At 43.3% G+C, this 12,864-nt stretch overlaps 1 protein-coding gene across 7 annotated transcripts in view; it reads left to right on the top strand.

Annotated features, from left to right (window-relative positions):
• The window catches only part of FRYL (FRY like transcription coactivator), a 460,530-nt gene that overhangs the window by 432,293 nt on the left and 15,373 nt on the right, over nt 1-12,864 (top strand). For all 7 annotated transcript variants that reach the window (XM_073608470.1, XM_073608466.1, XM_073608467.1 and 4 more), the window contains 3 exons: nt 3,967-4,174; nt 5,477-5,626; nt 6,477-6,575. In XM_073608470.1, coding sequence (XP_073464571.1) covers nt 3,967-4,174; nt 5,477-5,626; nt 6,477-6,575 — 457 coding nt within the window. The remainder of the gene's footprint in view (nt 1-3,966; nt 4,175-5,476; nt 5,627-6,476; nt 6,576-12,864) is intronic.

Here is a 12,864-nt window from a genome sequence, read left to right on the forward strand (position 1 = left end):
AGGACACTTGATGTGGGTGTGACCTGTTCTCATCTAGGCTAGCATAGAGCACAGTATTGTGAGTCTAGGAAGTATATCTTCTCTATATCTTCTATATACTCCAGTATAAGTCGATCTGAATATAAGCCGAGGCACCTACTTTTACCACAAAAAACTGGGAAAACTTATTGACTCGAATATAAGCCGAGGGTGAGAAATGCAGCAGCTACTGTAAGTGGAAAAAGATGCCCATCTGCAGCTGCATGCCTCACTGTGTCCATTGCATACCTCCCTGTTTCCATTCCATGCCTCCCTGTTTCCATTGCGTGCCTCCCTGTGTCCATTGCGTGCCTCCCTGTGTCCATTGCGTGCCTCCCTGTGTCCATTGCGTGCCTCCCTGTGTCCATTGCGTGCCTCCCTGTGTCCATTGCATGCCTTCCCTGTGTGCATTGCATGCCTTCCCTGTGTGCATTGCATGCCTTCCCTGTGTGCATTGCATGCCTTCCCTGTGTGCATTGCATGCCTTCCCTGTGTGCATTGCATGCCTTCCCTGTGTGCATTGCATGCCTTCCCTGTGTGCATTGCATGCCTTCCCTGTGTGCATTGCATGCCTTCCCTGTGTGCATTGCATGCCTTCCCTGTGTGCATTGCATGCCTTCCCTGTGTCCATTGCATGCCTTCCCTGTGTCCATTGCATGCCTTCCCTGTGTCCATTGCATGCCTTCCCTGTGTCCATTGCATGCCTTCCCTGTGTCCATTGCATGCCTTCCCTGTGTCCATTGCATGCCTTCCCTGTGTCCATTGCAGCTTCCCTGTGTGCATTGCATGCCTTCCCTGTGTCCATTTCCCTGTGTCCATTGCATGCCTTCCCTGTGTCCATTGCATGCCTTCCCTGTGTCCATTGCAGCTTCCCTGTGTGCATTGCATGCCTTCCCTGTGTCCATTTCCCTGTGTGCATTGCATGCCTTCCCTGTGTCCATTGCCCTGTGTCCATTGCCCTGTGTCCATGCCTTCCCTGTGTCCATTGCCCTGTGTCCATGCCTTCCCTGTGTCCATTGCCCTGTGTCCATGCCTTCCCTGTGTCCATGCCTTCCCTGTGTCCATGCCTTCCCTGTGTCCATGCCTTCCCTGTGTCCATGCCTTCCCTGTGTCCATTGCCCTGTGTCCATGCCTGCCCAGTGTCCATGCCTTCCCTGTGTCCATTGCCCTGTGTCCATGCCTTCCCTGTGTCCATTGCCCTGTGTCCATTGCCTCCCTGTGCCGATCTGCCTACCTGATCAGCCTGTGTCATGCAGTCAGACAGTGTACAAAAGTCGCGCCTCCTCCTCCTGGTCTGTGATAGGTGGAACACTCAGTTTCCCAGCAGTCAGTGTTCCGCCTAACACGGACATCCTCTCGTCCTCGTCCGTGGGATGAAGACAAGAGGATGTCTGTGATAGGCTGAACACTGATTCACTGCTGGGAAACTGAGTGTTCCCCTATCACGGACGAGGACGATGAGGAGGCGCGGCTTTTGTACACCGTCTGACTGCATGACACAGGCTGATCAGGTATGCAGAGATGGCAGTGACTCGATTATAAGCCGAGGGGGGCACTTTCAGCATAAAAAAAAATGTGCTAAAAAACTCGGCTTATACTCGAGTATATACGGTATTTTCAGGCATCTCAAAGCAAAAAATCAATCAAAATAACAGGCCAGGGTTCACAACTCTAAAGAGCAAAAAAAAGTGAGACTTGGTTTGGCTAGATGTTTGTACATTCCTTCCCACTTTGCAAACATTTCAAGAACTTCCAGAAAATGTGTGAGCAGCTGATACAGAGCATGTTGTGTCCACTCACACACACTGCTGCTAGCACAGTACATACAGTGCCTTGAAAAAGTATTCACACCCCTTGAAATTTTCCACATTTTGTCATGTTACAACCAAAAACTTAAATGTATTTTATTGGGATTTTATGTGATAGACCAACACAAAGTGGCACATAATTGTGAAGTGGAAAGAAAATGATAAATGGTTTTCAAAATTTTTTACGAATGCATACCTGAAAAGTGTGGCGTGCATTTGTATTCAGCCCCTTTACTCTGATACCCCTAACTAAAATCTAGTGGAACCAATTACCTTCTGGAATCACCTAATTAGTAAATAGAGTCCACTTGTGTGTAATTTAATCATTTAATCTCAGTATAAATACAGCTGTTCTGTAAAGCCCTCAGAGGTTTGTTAGAAAACTTTAGTGAACAAACAGCATCACGAAGGCCAAGGAACACACCAGACAGGTCAGGGATAAAGCTGTGGAGAAGTTTAAAGCAGGGTTAGGTTATAAAAAAAAAAATATCCCAAGCTTTGAACATCTCCCGGAGCACTGTTCAATCCATCATCAGAAAATAGAAAGAGTATGGCACAACTGTAAACCTACCAAGACATGGCCAACCACCTAAACTGACAGGTCAGGCAAGGAGAGCATTAATCGAAGAAGCAGCCAAGAGGCCCATGGTAAGTCTGCAGAGATCCACAGCTCAGGTGGGAGAATCTGTCCACAGGACAACTATTAGTCTTGCACTCCACAAATCTGGCCTTTATGGAAGAGTGGCAAGAAGAAAGCCATTGTTGAAAGAAAGCCATAAGAAATCCTGTTTGCAAGAAGCCATGTGGGGGACACAGCAAACATATGGAAGAAGGTGCTCTGGTCAGATGTGACCAAAATTGAACTTTTTGGCCTAAAAGCAAAACGCTGTGTGTGGGGGGAAAACTAACACTGCACATCACCCTGAACACACCATCCCCACTGTGAAACATGGTGGTGGCAGCATCATGTTGTGTGGATGCTTTTCTTCAGCAGGGACAGGGAAGCTGGTCAAAGTTGATGGGAAGATGGATGGAGCCAAATACAGGGCAATCTTAGAAGAAAACCTGTTGAAGTCTGCAAGAGACTGGGCGGAGGTTCACCTTCCAGCAGGATGACGACGCTAAACATACAGCCAGAGCTACAATGCAATGGTTTAGATCAAAGCATATTCATGTTTTTAGAATGGCCCGGTAAAAGTTCAGACCTAAATCCAGATGAGAATCTGTGGCAAGACTTGAAAGTTGCTGTTCACAGATGATCTCCATGCAATCTGACAGAGCTTGATCTATTTTGCAAAGAAGGATGGGCAAAAATTTTACTCCTAGATGTGCAAAGCTGTAGCGACATACCCAAAAAGACTTGCAGCTGTAATTGCAGCGAATGGTGTTTCTACAAAGTATTGACTCTGAATGCAAAGTATTGGGGCTGAATACAAATGCACGCCACACTTTTAACATATTTATTTAAAAAAAATGTTGAAAATAATTTATCATTTTCCTTCCAGTTCACAATTATGTGCCACTTTGTGTTGGTCTATCTCATAAAATCCCAATAAAATACATTTACATTTTTGGTCGAAACGTGACAAAATGTGGAAAATGTCAAGGGGTATGAATACTTTTTCAAGGAACTGTATCCTCTGCTGTTAAAGGCCGTGATTCATTTGTTTGCTGAGCTAGTGTATCACGTGTGCCTGAGTTTTGGCAGCAGAAGACGCACTGTACAGGATCATTAAATTGATCGCCCTAGAAATGGATGTTCTGTAGTGTTTTTTTTTTTTTTTTTTTTTCCCCTATACATAGATATTACTTAAGATAATTAAAAAAGTGCATCTGCAGTGAGCACCCTTGGACGGTTTCCAGCAGGTAATTGTGTATTCAGCCTGCATGTCCTGGAGATCAGCCTAGCATTGAGATAGCATATAGATGGCAGTTAGCAGAGCTGTGCTTACTTCCTCTATGGAGATGTCGTCTTCCTTTTTGTTAAGCAAGAAGACTGTGAAATATATCTACTCAGCATGTGTTGTGAGACTGTTTGGGAATCTGAGCCTGTAAGTAAGCCTTAGAAATAAACTTGTTGGGGGGCAGACTTGTGTTTAGTTTGTCATTTGTACAATAACATCCTGCTATCTCTTTGTAGCCAAGATGATGGTGAACAGGACGGCTTTGCAGAAGTTCAGACATCGCCACCACCGTCACCTTTCCTCTCCGCAATATTAGCTGCTTTTCAGCCAGTAACCTATGAAGATGAGGAAGAAGCCTGGCGCTGCCATGTCAATCAGATGTTATCAGAGACAGATGGCTCCTGTGCTGTGTACACCTTTCATATCTTCTCCAAGCTCTTTCAGGTCAGACTGTGATTGTGTGAATAAATATTAAGGCTGGATTCACAGCATTGCGAATTGGATGTGGGTTTCCCCGCATCCAGGTTGCATGTCAGGGGCCTGTGACTGGCTCTCAATGGAGCCGGTTCACACAGCTCCGGGACAGCTGCGGAGTGAATTGCACAGTAGTCCTGTGCGTCTTCTGGTCCGTTTCAGGTCCTAATTCAGACAAAAATGCAGACCGAAATTAGACCTGGAACGGTGAACAGGGACGCACCAGACCCCTGCTGTGAGCCGCTCTGCACGAAGATGTCAACCCAGCCTAAAAGATCTCCTCGATGTAAAATGGTCATTGCTTGTTTGTTCTGATGTTGGCGTGATCGGGAGATGATCTGGATGTCTGGTCTCTTTTAGACCTGGGCAAACCTGCTAGTCAATAGATTTAAGGGGAGGACTTAAGCTGATTGTGGATACAAGAGGGCAGACTGATGTGCTCCCATTGATCAGACTGTACTCAGGCATGTGTCTTGGGTGGCCAGGCAGTGGGAAGGGAGTAGCAGGAAGATCATGCCAGCACCTGCTTATCAGGGAGCAGAAGAAGTGGACAAACATGTTTCCTGACCTGTTTCCCAAGGGGGCTTTTGCCCATTTACAAAAGATATGCAATGGTGCATATTTTAAGTGTGCATGTTCTGCCTCATCTCCAGGGGGAGATCAGCTGGGGAAATCCTCAGGAACAGTTAGCTATAGGGATCAACATCACCAAGGCCTGTCGGCGAGATAAGATAGTTGTCTGCACCTTCATGTTTGAAAGTGTCAGTTGCTCCTACTCTTCTCCTGGCCGCTGCACATGACACAAATTAAATAACGTGCAGCATGTCTGTTGTGTGGACACCACTGTTTATCTCTCTAGCACAAATGAACTGTTGATTGCCAAATCATAAAAGGATCGTAGTCTTACCAATTCCCCTTACTCAGTACTGCCTTGGTTGAAAAAGACAGCTGTACATCTACTTTATACATGTAGAGAACATGCGTTAACTGTCGTTCCTCTCCTAAGCTGGTGGGAACAAACCTTCATACACAACTCAGCTTGTTTTAGCAGGTTTTTACCAGTTGGTATAGATTTTTCTGAATGATCAATTGCTGGGGCGTTCTCGTGAACATATAGATCCACACACTCCCACAGTATGAACATGCAGAGCTGTATCAAACAAGTGTGTCTGCCCTCCATCTAATTTCTATGGCCAAATTTTAATTGACTTCAGGCAAGGTATTCTTGTGGTACTGTGAAAAACAATGAAAGATTGTCTCTTTTCTTTGTAGTCGATTCAGAAAAAGTTTGGGGCTGTAACAAATGACTCCATTAACTTCTTGGGAGAAAGCGTTCAGAGAATAGGAACAAAATTTAAAAGCTCCTTGGAGGTAATGATGGCATGTTCTGAGTGCCCAACAGTGTTCGTGGATGCGGAAACGGTAGGTTGTGCCATTGATCCTATGAAATATAATGAGGACGTAATTCTCAGTATAAGTCCTGTTGAGTTCTTTCTCTGAACTGAACTTTTATTTGTAAAATTATTATAGCTTTAAAACATATTTCCCGACTTGGGAGCCGTGGGCGACTTACATCTATGTGCCACCTTTCCCTGGACCCAACCAGAACCTTGTCACTTCTTACACACCCTAGGCCCCCCTCTACTTACTGGATATGTCTCTCTCCTTGGCTTCTCTTTTCCTTTCTTCTTTCTCTTTTCCTATACTTTTAATACCTTACCTCCTCTATTTCATGTCAGCCATTTTACCCTTACTAATGCAAATCTTGGTGAAGCGTGGAAAGATAGCACCGTCCCCACATACCTCCCCCCCCCCCCTTTTTGTTTTCTTCTTTCTTACATTTCCAATGGGTCCGGATCGTGATTCTTATGCCACTGTTACATTTCCTGTATATTGTGTTTGGATTTTTATACCCTGTGCTAAGTTGGCTGATTTCATATTGTCAATGAATTGAAAAAAAAATCTTTTGATCTTAAAACAAATTTCCCCTCACCCAGCTGTGCAATTTGAAGAAAGCGGTACTCCTGCAGCTACTGTATGATGATTGGGCACTCTAAGGCATATTTTTCAACAGTTTAGTGTCAATCCACAGCTAATACTTCTTTATACAATGATAAGCCTATAATAATGTGTGTCATGCAGGCACAGGCTAACAATCCACTATATGCAGTATGTAATTCAGTAATCTTAGTAATAAGTTGTGTATTCCAATATTTATATAACTGCATTTTATAACTGCATTGATAATGCGGCGTTTCATTCTCTATTTTAGCTGATGTCATGTGGATTGTTGGAGACCTTGAAATTCAGCGTTTTAGAACTACAAGAACACTTGGACACATATAATGTTAAACGAGAGGCAGCAGAACAGGTACTGGATGTCTATCTATCAGCCTTTAGTTAGAGAATGGATGAAATTGCTGTATACAATGTATTTCTACAGGCGCTACAATAACTCTAAATTTGTTTTCTTTAGTCAGATAAAATATGACAAATTGCATATGGATTTTTCATATTAACCACCTACAGTAGGTACGTGGTGCACTAGAGGCTGCAACTGCTGGTATCTTCACCGTGTTTTAGTGCTATTTTCTATTCATCTTCTATATTAACACACAGTACAGTGACTCAAAGGAAGGGAACTTCCCCTCTATGCAAGTAGATAGGGTTTTTTGTTTTTTTAGCAGAGGCAGTCAGCAAGTCATTACCCAACATGTTCTGCAATCTGCTGTATATGTCAAATGGAAATGGCTAGTTAATGCTGGATGTCCCCCAGCCAGAAAATGGGGCTCAATATGACTTGCTGCAGCAATATCAGAATAAGCAATTTCAGTACAGAGGAGGAGTCTGTACAAGTGTGCAAGACAGAACATAAGGCCGGAGCTTTGCTTCACAGCAAACATCATAGTGGTCAGAAAATTGTTTCTTGGGAAATGCTGCAGAGCTGCTTATTCCCCGGGGTTGTATACTCTCTGAAAGCTTATGCACTGGTTGTAAACAATGCAGGTTAAAAATATAAATACAACTTTTTTTTCTTTTTTTTGCATTTAAGTATCAGCCAACTGCAGTGACCTAATCTTGGTTTAGTTTGTTTCAATAGGTTCTTAATGATTTTGTGTGTGTGTTCCAAACCCTAGATAAGAAGTGGAGAAAGGACAAATTGGAACAATGTAGTTGCTACACATAGTAAGGCCCCTTTTCACACGAGAAATCCGATCAGGTCCGCCTGTCTGTTTTTCAGGCGCACCTAATCAGACCCTTCATTCTTCTCTATGGAGTGACGGATGTAAAGTTTCTGTTAATACCCGCTTACCTCCAATCTGATCTGGCAAAAAATGGAAGGGGACCCATTCCCCTTCGTCTTGATCGAATCAGAAGGCAGTCCGTGTAAACGGACAGCCGGTCTGTTTACATCCGACTGCCCATAGAACAGAGCGGGTTTTGTCTATATCCATGTCCACTCTGCATAAACTGGGTGGACACAGACCTGTCATCCACACGCTCTGCTCTGCTCAGCAGAGGATCAGTGGACAGATCCCCTGCAGAGTTAAGCGGCCCGTGTGAAAGGCCTAACTGATCAGGTTAACCTTTTTACTTGCTAGGCAAATGAAATAAAGAATCTGATCACTATAGGCAACAATTCATTTTTTTTTCCCCAATTTTTATAAATAGTCCTCTAGGTGTTAATACGTTTATTAGTGAAATGCCACTACTGACTGTACATCATCATGCTGGACAGTAGAATTTGTCATTGCAAAGTATCTGCATAAAGTCTGAGCTCTGCATTAGATTGTTACCTGAAAGAAAAAATACAGGTTGGCAGCCTTTCATCCTAATGAAGGACAATGTCTGTAGGGATGACTCCTCCCACTACATCATGGTGTGGTTGTGACGGAGGCTGTTCATTATTTGTTCTGAGCACTTATTCTATAAAGGCGGCTGTCAGGAGAAAATAAGATTTGCGGTGGACTTTGGGTCCATGTCACTAATTTAATCTGGCACGGTATTCCTCAGAGAGCCCTTCCTTCGCCTTCTGCCTCACTAATGCAGACGTCTGCGGTTAATTCACTAAGTGAGTAGCCTTTATTAAATTGAGCTGACCAGGAAAACACATTCTTCTTTCCTTATTGTTGCCGTCCTTGAAGGTTAGCCAGAGGTTATAGTAATTACTATGAAAAATCTATAAATAGCTGGAAATGAGTGATCATAACATTACAAGTGATGAACAACACTCCAGCCTGCTTATATTTTTAAGGACCTGTCATGACCAAATATCTCATATATTTAATGCAGAATTCATGTGGTTTGGTGTTTTGTCTGTTTGGCTGCTTTTTACTGCTTGTTCTTGTCTTGTCAGAAAAAAGAAAATAAATGCTGTCGAACTTTATAATCAATGCACCTGCACTTACAGTTTTGTCTTGGTCCCCATGAGAAGTCCCTCAAATACCTGTTGATCTTGCCAGTGAAGTCCACCTAATGTAGCTGATGGTGTGGAGATGACGCTGAACTCCTCTTGAATTCAGAGTTGCCACTCTTTTATAGGCTTTTCCTGCTTGCACTGCGGTGGGATGTGAAGATGTTGCAGAGGACATGGCTATTAGCATTATCACTTGTCATTCACAAGCTTGTAGCATATCAATCCGCACCTGGCCACACCCAGCCCTACCCACTGATTTACCGAGAGGGAAAAAAGTGTTTGATCCCCTGCTGATTTTGTACGTTTGCCCATTGACAAAGAAAATGATCAGTCTATCATTTTAATGGTAGGTTTATTTTAACAGTGAGAGACAGAATAACAACAAAAATATCCAGAAAAACGCATTTCAAAAAAGTTATACAGTGCCTTGCAAAAGTATTCACCCCCTTGGCTTTTTACATATTTTGTTACATTACAGCCTTTAGTTCAATGTTTTTTTTTAATCTGAATTATATGTGATGGATCAGAACACAATAGTCTAAGTTATTGAAGTAAAATTAGAAAAATATATGCATAAAAATAGAAATAAAAAAATGATAATTGGCATGTGTGTATGTATTCACCCCCTTTGTTATGAAGCCCATACAAAGCTCTGCTGCAACCAATTACCTTCAGAAGTCACATAATTAGTGAAATGATGTCCACCTGTGTGCAATCCAAGCTTCACATAATCTGTCATTACATATACACACCTTTTTGAAAGGCCCCAGAGGCTGCAACACCTAAGCAAGAGGCACCACTAACCAAACACTGCCATGAAGACCAAGGAACTCTTCAAACAAGTAAGGGACAATGTTGTTAAGAAGTGCAAGTCAGGGTTAGGTTATAAAAAAAAAATATCCAAATCTTTGATGATCCCTAGGAGTACCATCAAATCTATCATAACCAAATGGAAAGAACACGGCACAACAGCAAACCTGCCAAGAGATGGCAGCACACCAAAACTCACGGATGAGCAAGGAGGGCATTAATCAGAGGCAGCACTTGAGACCTAAGGTAACCCTGGAGGAGCTGCAGAGTTCCACAGCAGAGACTGGAGTATCTGTACATAGGACGACAATAAGCCGTACGCTTTATGGCCAGAAGAAAGTTTGGCTTTATGGCTAGAAGAAAGCCATTACTTTCAGCAAAAAACAAAATGGCACATTTTGAGTTTGCAAAAAGGGAGACTCCCAAAATGTATGGAGGAAGGTGCTCTGGTCTGATGAGACCAAAATTTAACTTTTTGGCCATCAAAGAAAACACTATGTTTGGCGCAAACCCATCACATCAACCAAAGAACACCATTCTCACAGTGCAATATGGTGGTGGCAGCATCATGCTGTGGGGATGTTTTTCAGCAGTTGGGACTGGGAAACTGGTCAGTTGAGGGAAAGATGGATGGTGCTAAATACAGGGATATTCTTGCGCAAAACCTGTGCTACTCTGTGTATGATTTAAGGCTAGGACAGAGGTTCACCTTCCAGCAGGACAATGACTCCAAGCATACTGCTAAAGCAACACTTGAGTGGTTTAAGGGGAAACATGTAAATGTGTTGGAATGGCCTAGTCAAAGACCAGACCTCAATCCAATAGAAAATCTGTGGTCAGACTTAAAGATTGCTGTTCACAAACGCAAGCCATCCAACTTGAAGGAGCTGGAGCAGTTTTGCAAGGAGGAATGGGCAAAAATCCCAGTGGTAAGATGTGGCAAGCTCATAGAGATACTTATTCAAAGCTACTTGGAGCTGTGATAGCCGAAAAAATTGGCCCTACAAAGTATTGACTTTAGGGGGGTGAATAGTTATGCACATTGACCTTTTCTGCTGTTTTGTCCTATTTGTTGTTTGCTTCACAATAAAAAAAAAAAAAAAAAAAAAAAAAATCATCTTCAAAGTTGTGGGCATGTTCTGTAAATTAAATGATGCAAATCCTCAAACAGTCCATGTTAATTCCAGGTTGTGAGGCAACAAAACACGAAAAAATGCCAAGGGGGGTGAATACTTTTGCAAGGTACTGCATTTTAATGAGTGAATAAAGTATTTGATCCCCTATAAATCAGCAAGATTTCTGGCTCCCAGGTGTCTTCTATACAGGTACCGAGCTGGGATTAGGAGCACTCTCTTAAAGGGAGTGCTCCTAATCTCAGCTTGTAACCTATATAGAAGACACCTGTCCACAGAAGCAATCATTCAATCAGATTCCAATCTCTCCATCATGGCCAAGACCAGAGCTGTCCAAGGATGTTGGTGACAAGATTGTAGACCAGGGTCTCAAACTGGTGGCCCTCCAGCTGTTGCAAAACTACAAGTCCCATGAGGCATTGCAAGGCTGATATTTACAAGCATGACTCCCACAGGCAGATGCGTGATGGGACTTGTAGTTTCACAACAGCTGGAGGGCTGCCAGTTTGAGACCCCTGTTGTAGACCTACACAAGGCTGGAATGGGCTACAAGACCATCACCAAGCAGCTTAGTGAGAGGGTTACAACAGTTGGTGCGACTATTCGCAAATGGAAGAAACCCAAAATGACTGTCAATCTCCCTCGGTCTGGGGCTCCATGCAATATCTCGCCTTGTAGGGTTTCAATGATCATGAGAACGGTGCAGAATCAGCCCAGAACTACATGGGAGAACCTTGTCAATGATCTCAAGGCAGCTGGGACCTTAGTCACTAAGAAAATAATTAATAACACGCTACGCCATGAAGGACTGAAATCCTGCAGCACCCGCAAGGTCTCCGTGCTCAAGAAAGCACATGTACAGGCCCGTCTAAAGGTTGCTAATGAACATCTGAATGATTCAGAGGAGAACTGGGTGAAAGTGTTGTGGTCAGATGAGACCAAAATCAAGCTCTTTGGCATCAACTCAACTCGCCGTGTTTGGAGGAGGAGGAAATGCTGCCTATGACCCCAAGAACACTATCCCCACTGTCAAACATGGAGGTGGAAACATTATGCTTTGGGGGATATTTCTGCTAAGGGGAGAGGACAGCTTCACTACATCAAAGGGACGATGGACAAGGCCATGTACTGTCAAATCTTGGGTGAGAACATCCTTCCCTTAGCCAGGGCATTGAAAATGGATCATGGGTGGGTAGTGCAGCATGACAATGACCCAAAATACACGGCCAAGGCAACAAAGGAGTGGCTCAAGAAGAAGCACATTAAGGTTCTGGAGTGGCCTAGCCAGTCTCCAAACCTTAATCCCATAGAAAATATGTGGAGGAGAGCTGAAGGTTCGAGTTGCCAGATGTCAGCCTCAAAATCTTAATTACTTGGAGAGGATTTGCAAAGAATGGTAGGATAAAATCCCTCCTGAGATGTGTGCAAATCTGGTGGCCAACTACAAGAAATGTGTGACCTCTGTGATTGCCAACAAGGGTTTTGCCACCAAGTACTAGGTCATGTTTTGCGAAGGGGTCAAATACTTATTTCACTCATTAAAATGCAAATCAATTTATAACTTTGTTTTAAATGCCCTTTTCTGGATATTTTTGTTGTTATTCTGTCTCTCACTGTTAAAATAAACCCACCATTAAAATTATAGACTGATCATTTCTTTATCAGTGGGCAAACGTACAAAATCAGCAGGGGGTCAAATACTTTTTTTCCTCACTGTATGTATTGGAAGCACTGCCTCTGTTGCTAAAACCCTCCCACCGTGGGCTGCAGTGTCTTAGAGGGAAAGCATGTGAGGCCTAAATGGAGGATTTGGCTTGGTCAGAAAAGGTAAAGGATGTTTTTGTTTACTTTGAGGCTTGTGCATCACATAGTTCCTGGATTTGGCACTTGTTTAGACAGGAGCCTTTACTTGTACCTATTTTCAAAATTTCTACAGATGCATCCAAGTTAGGGGGTCACACTAAGATTTTCCCCTTCCGTCCATCAAATCGGATGGCAGTTGGATGTAAACAGATGAGAGAGCGGGCTGTGTTCGCTCTGTATAAGTGTAGCAGACAAGGACCTGTCATCCACCTGCTCAGCAGGCATCAGCAGACAGATCCTCTGCTGAGCAAGCGGATCGCAGCCTGAGTGTGCCCCATGTGAAAGTGGCCTTACCAAAAAATTCTGATTAAGGGAGTAAATTGGCTGAGTTTATTATAGTTCGTGTTGGCACAATAGCATTAGTAGCTCACTGTGTGCATTTACCTTTTGCCTAGAATTGCTTATTGGTTATTCTTTATCCATATCCTTTGTTGTAT

The sequence above is a fragment of the Aquarana catesbeiana genome, linkage group LG01, assembly GCF_042186555.1.
Source record: "Aquarana catesbeiana isolate 2022-GZ linkage group LG01, ASM4218655v1, whole genome shotgun sequence".
Taxonomy (NCBI): domain Eukaryota; kingdom Metazoa; phylum Chordata; class Amphibia; order Anura; family Ranidae; genus Aquarana; species Aquarana catesbeiana.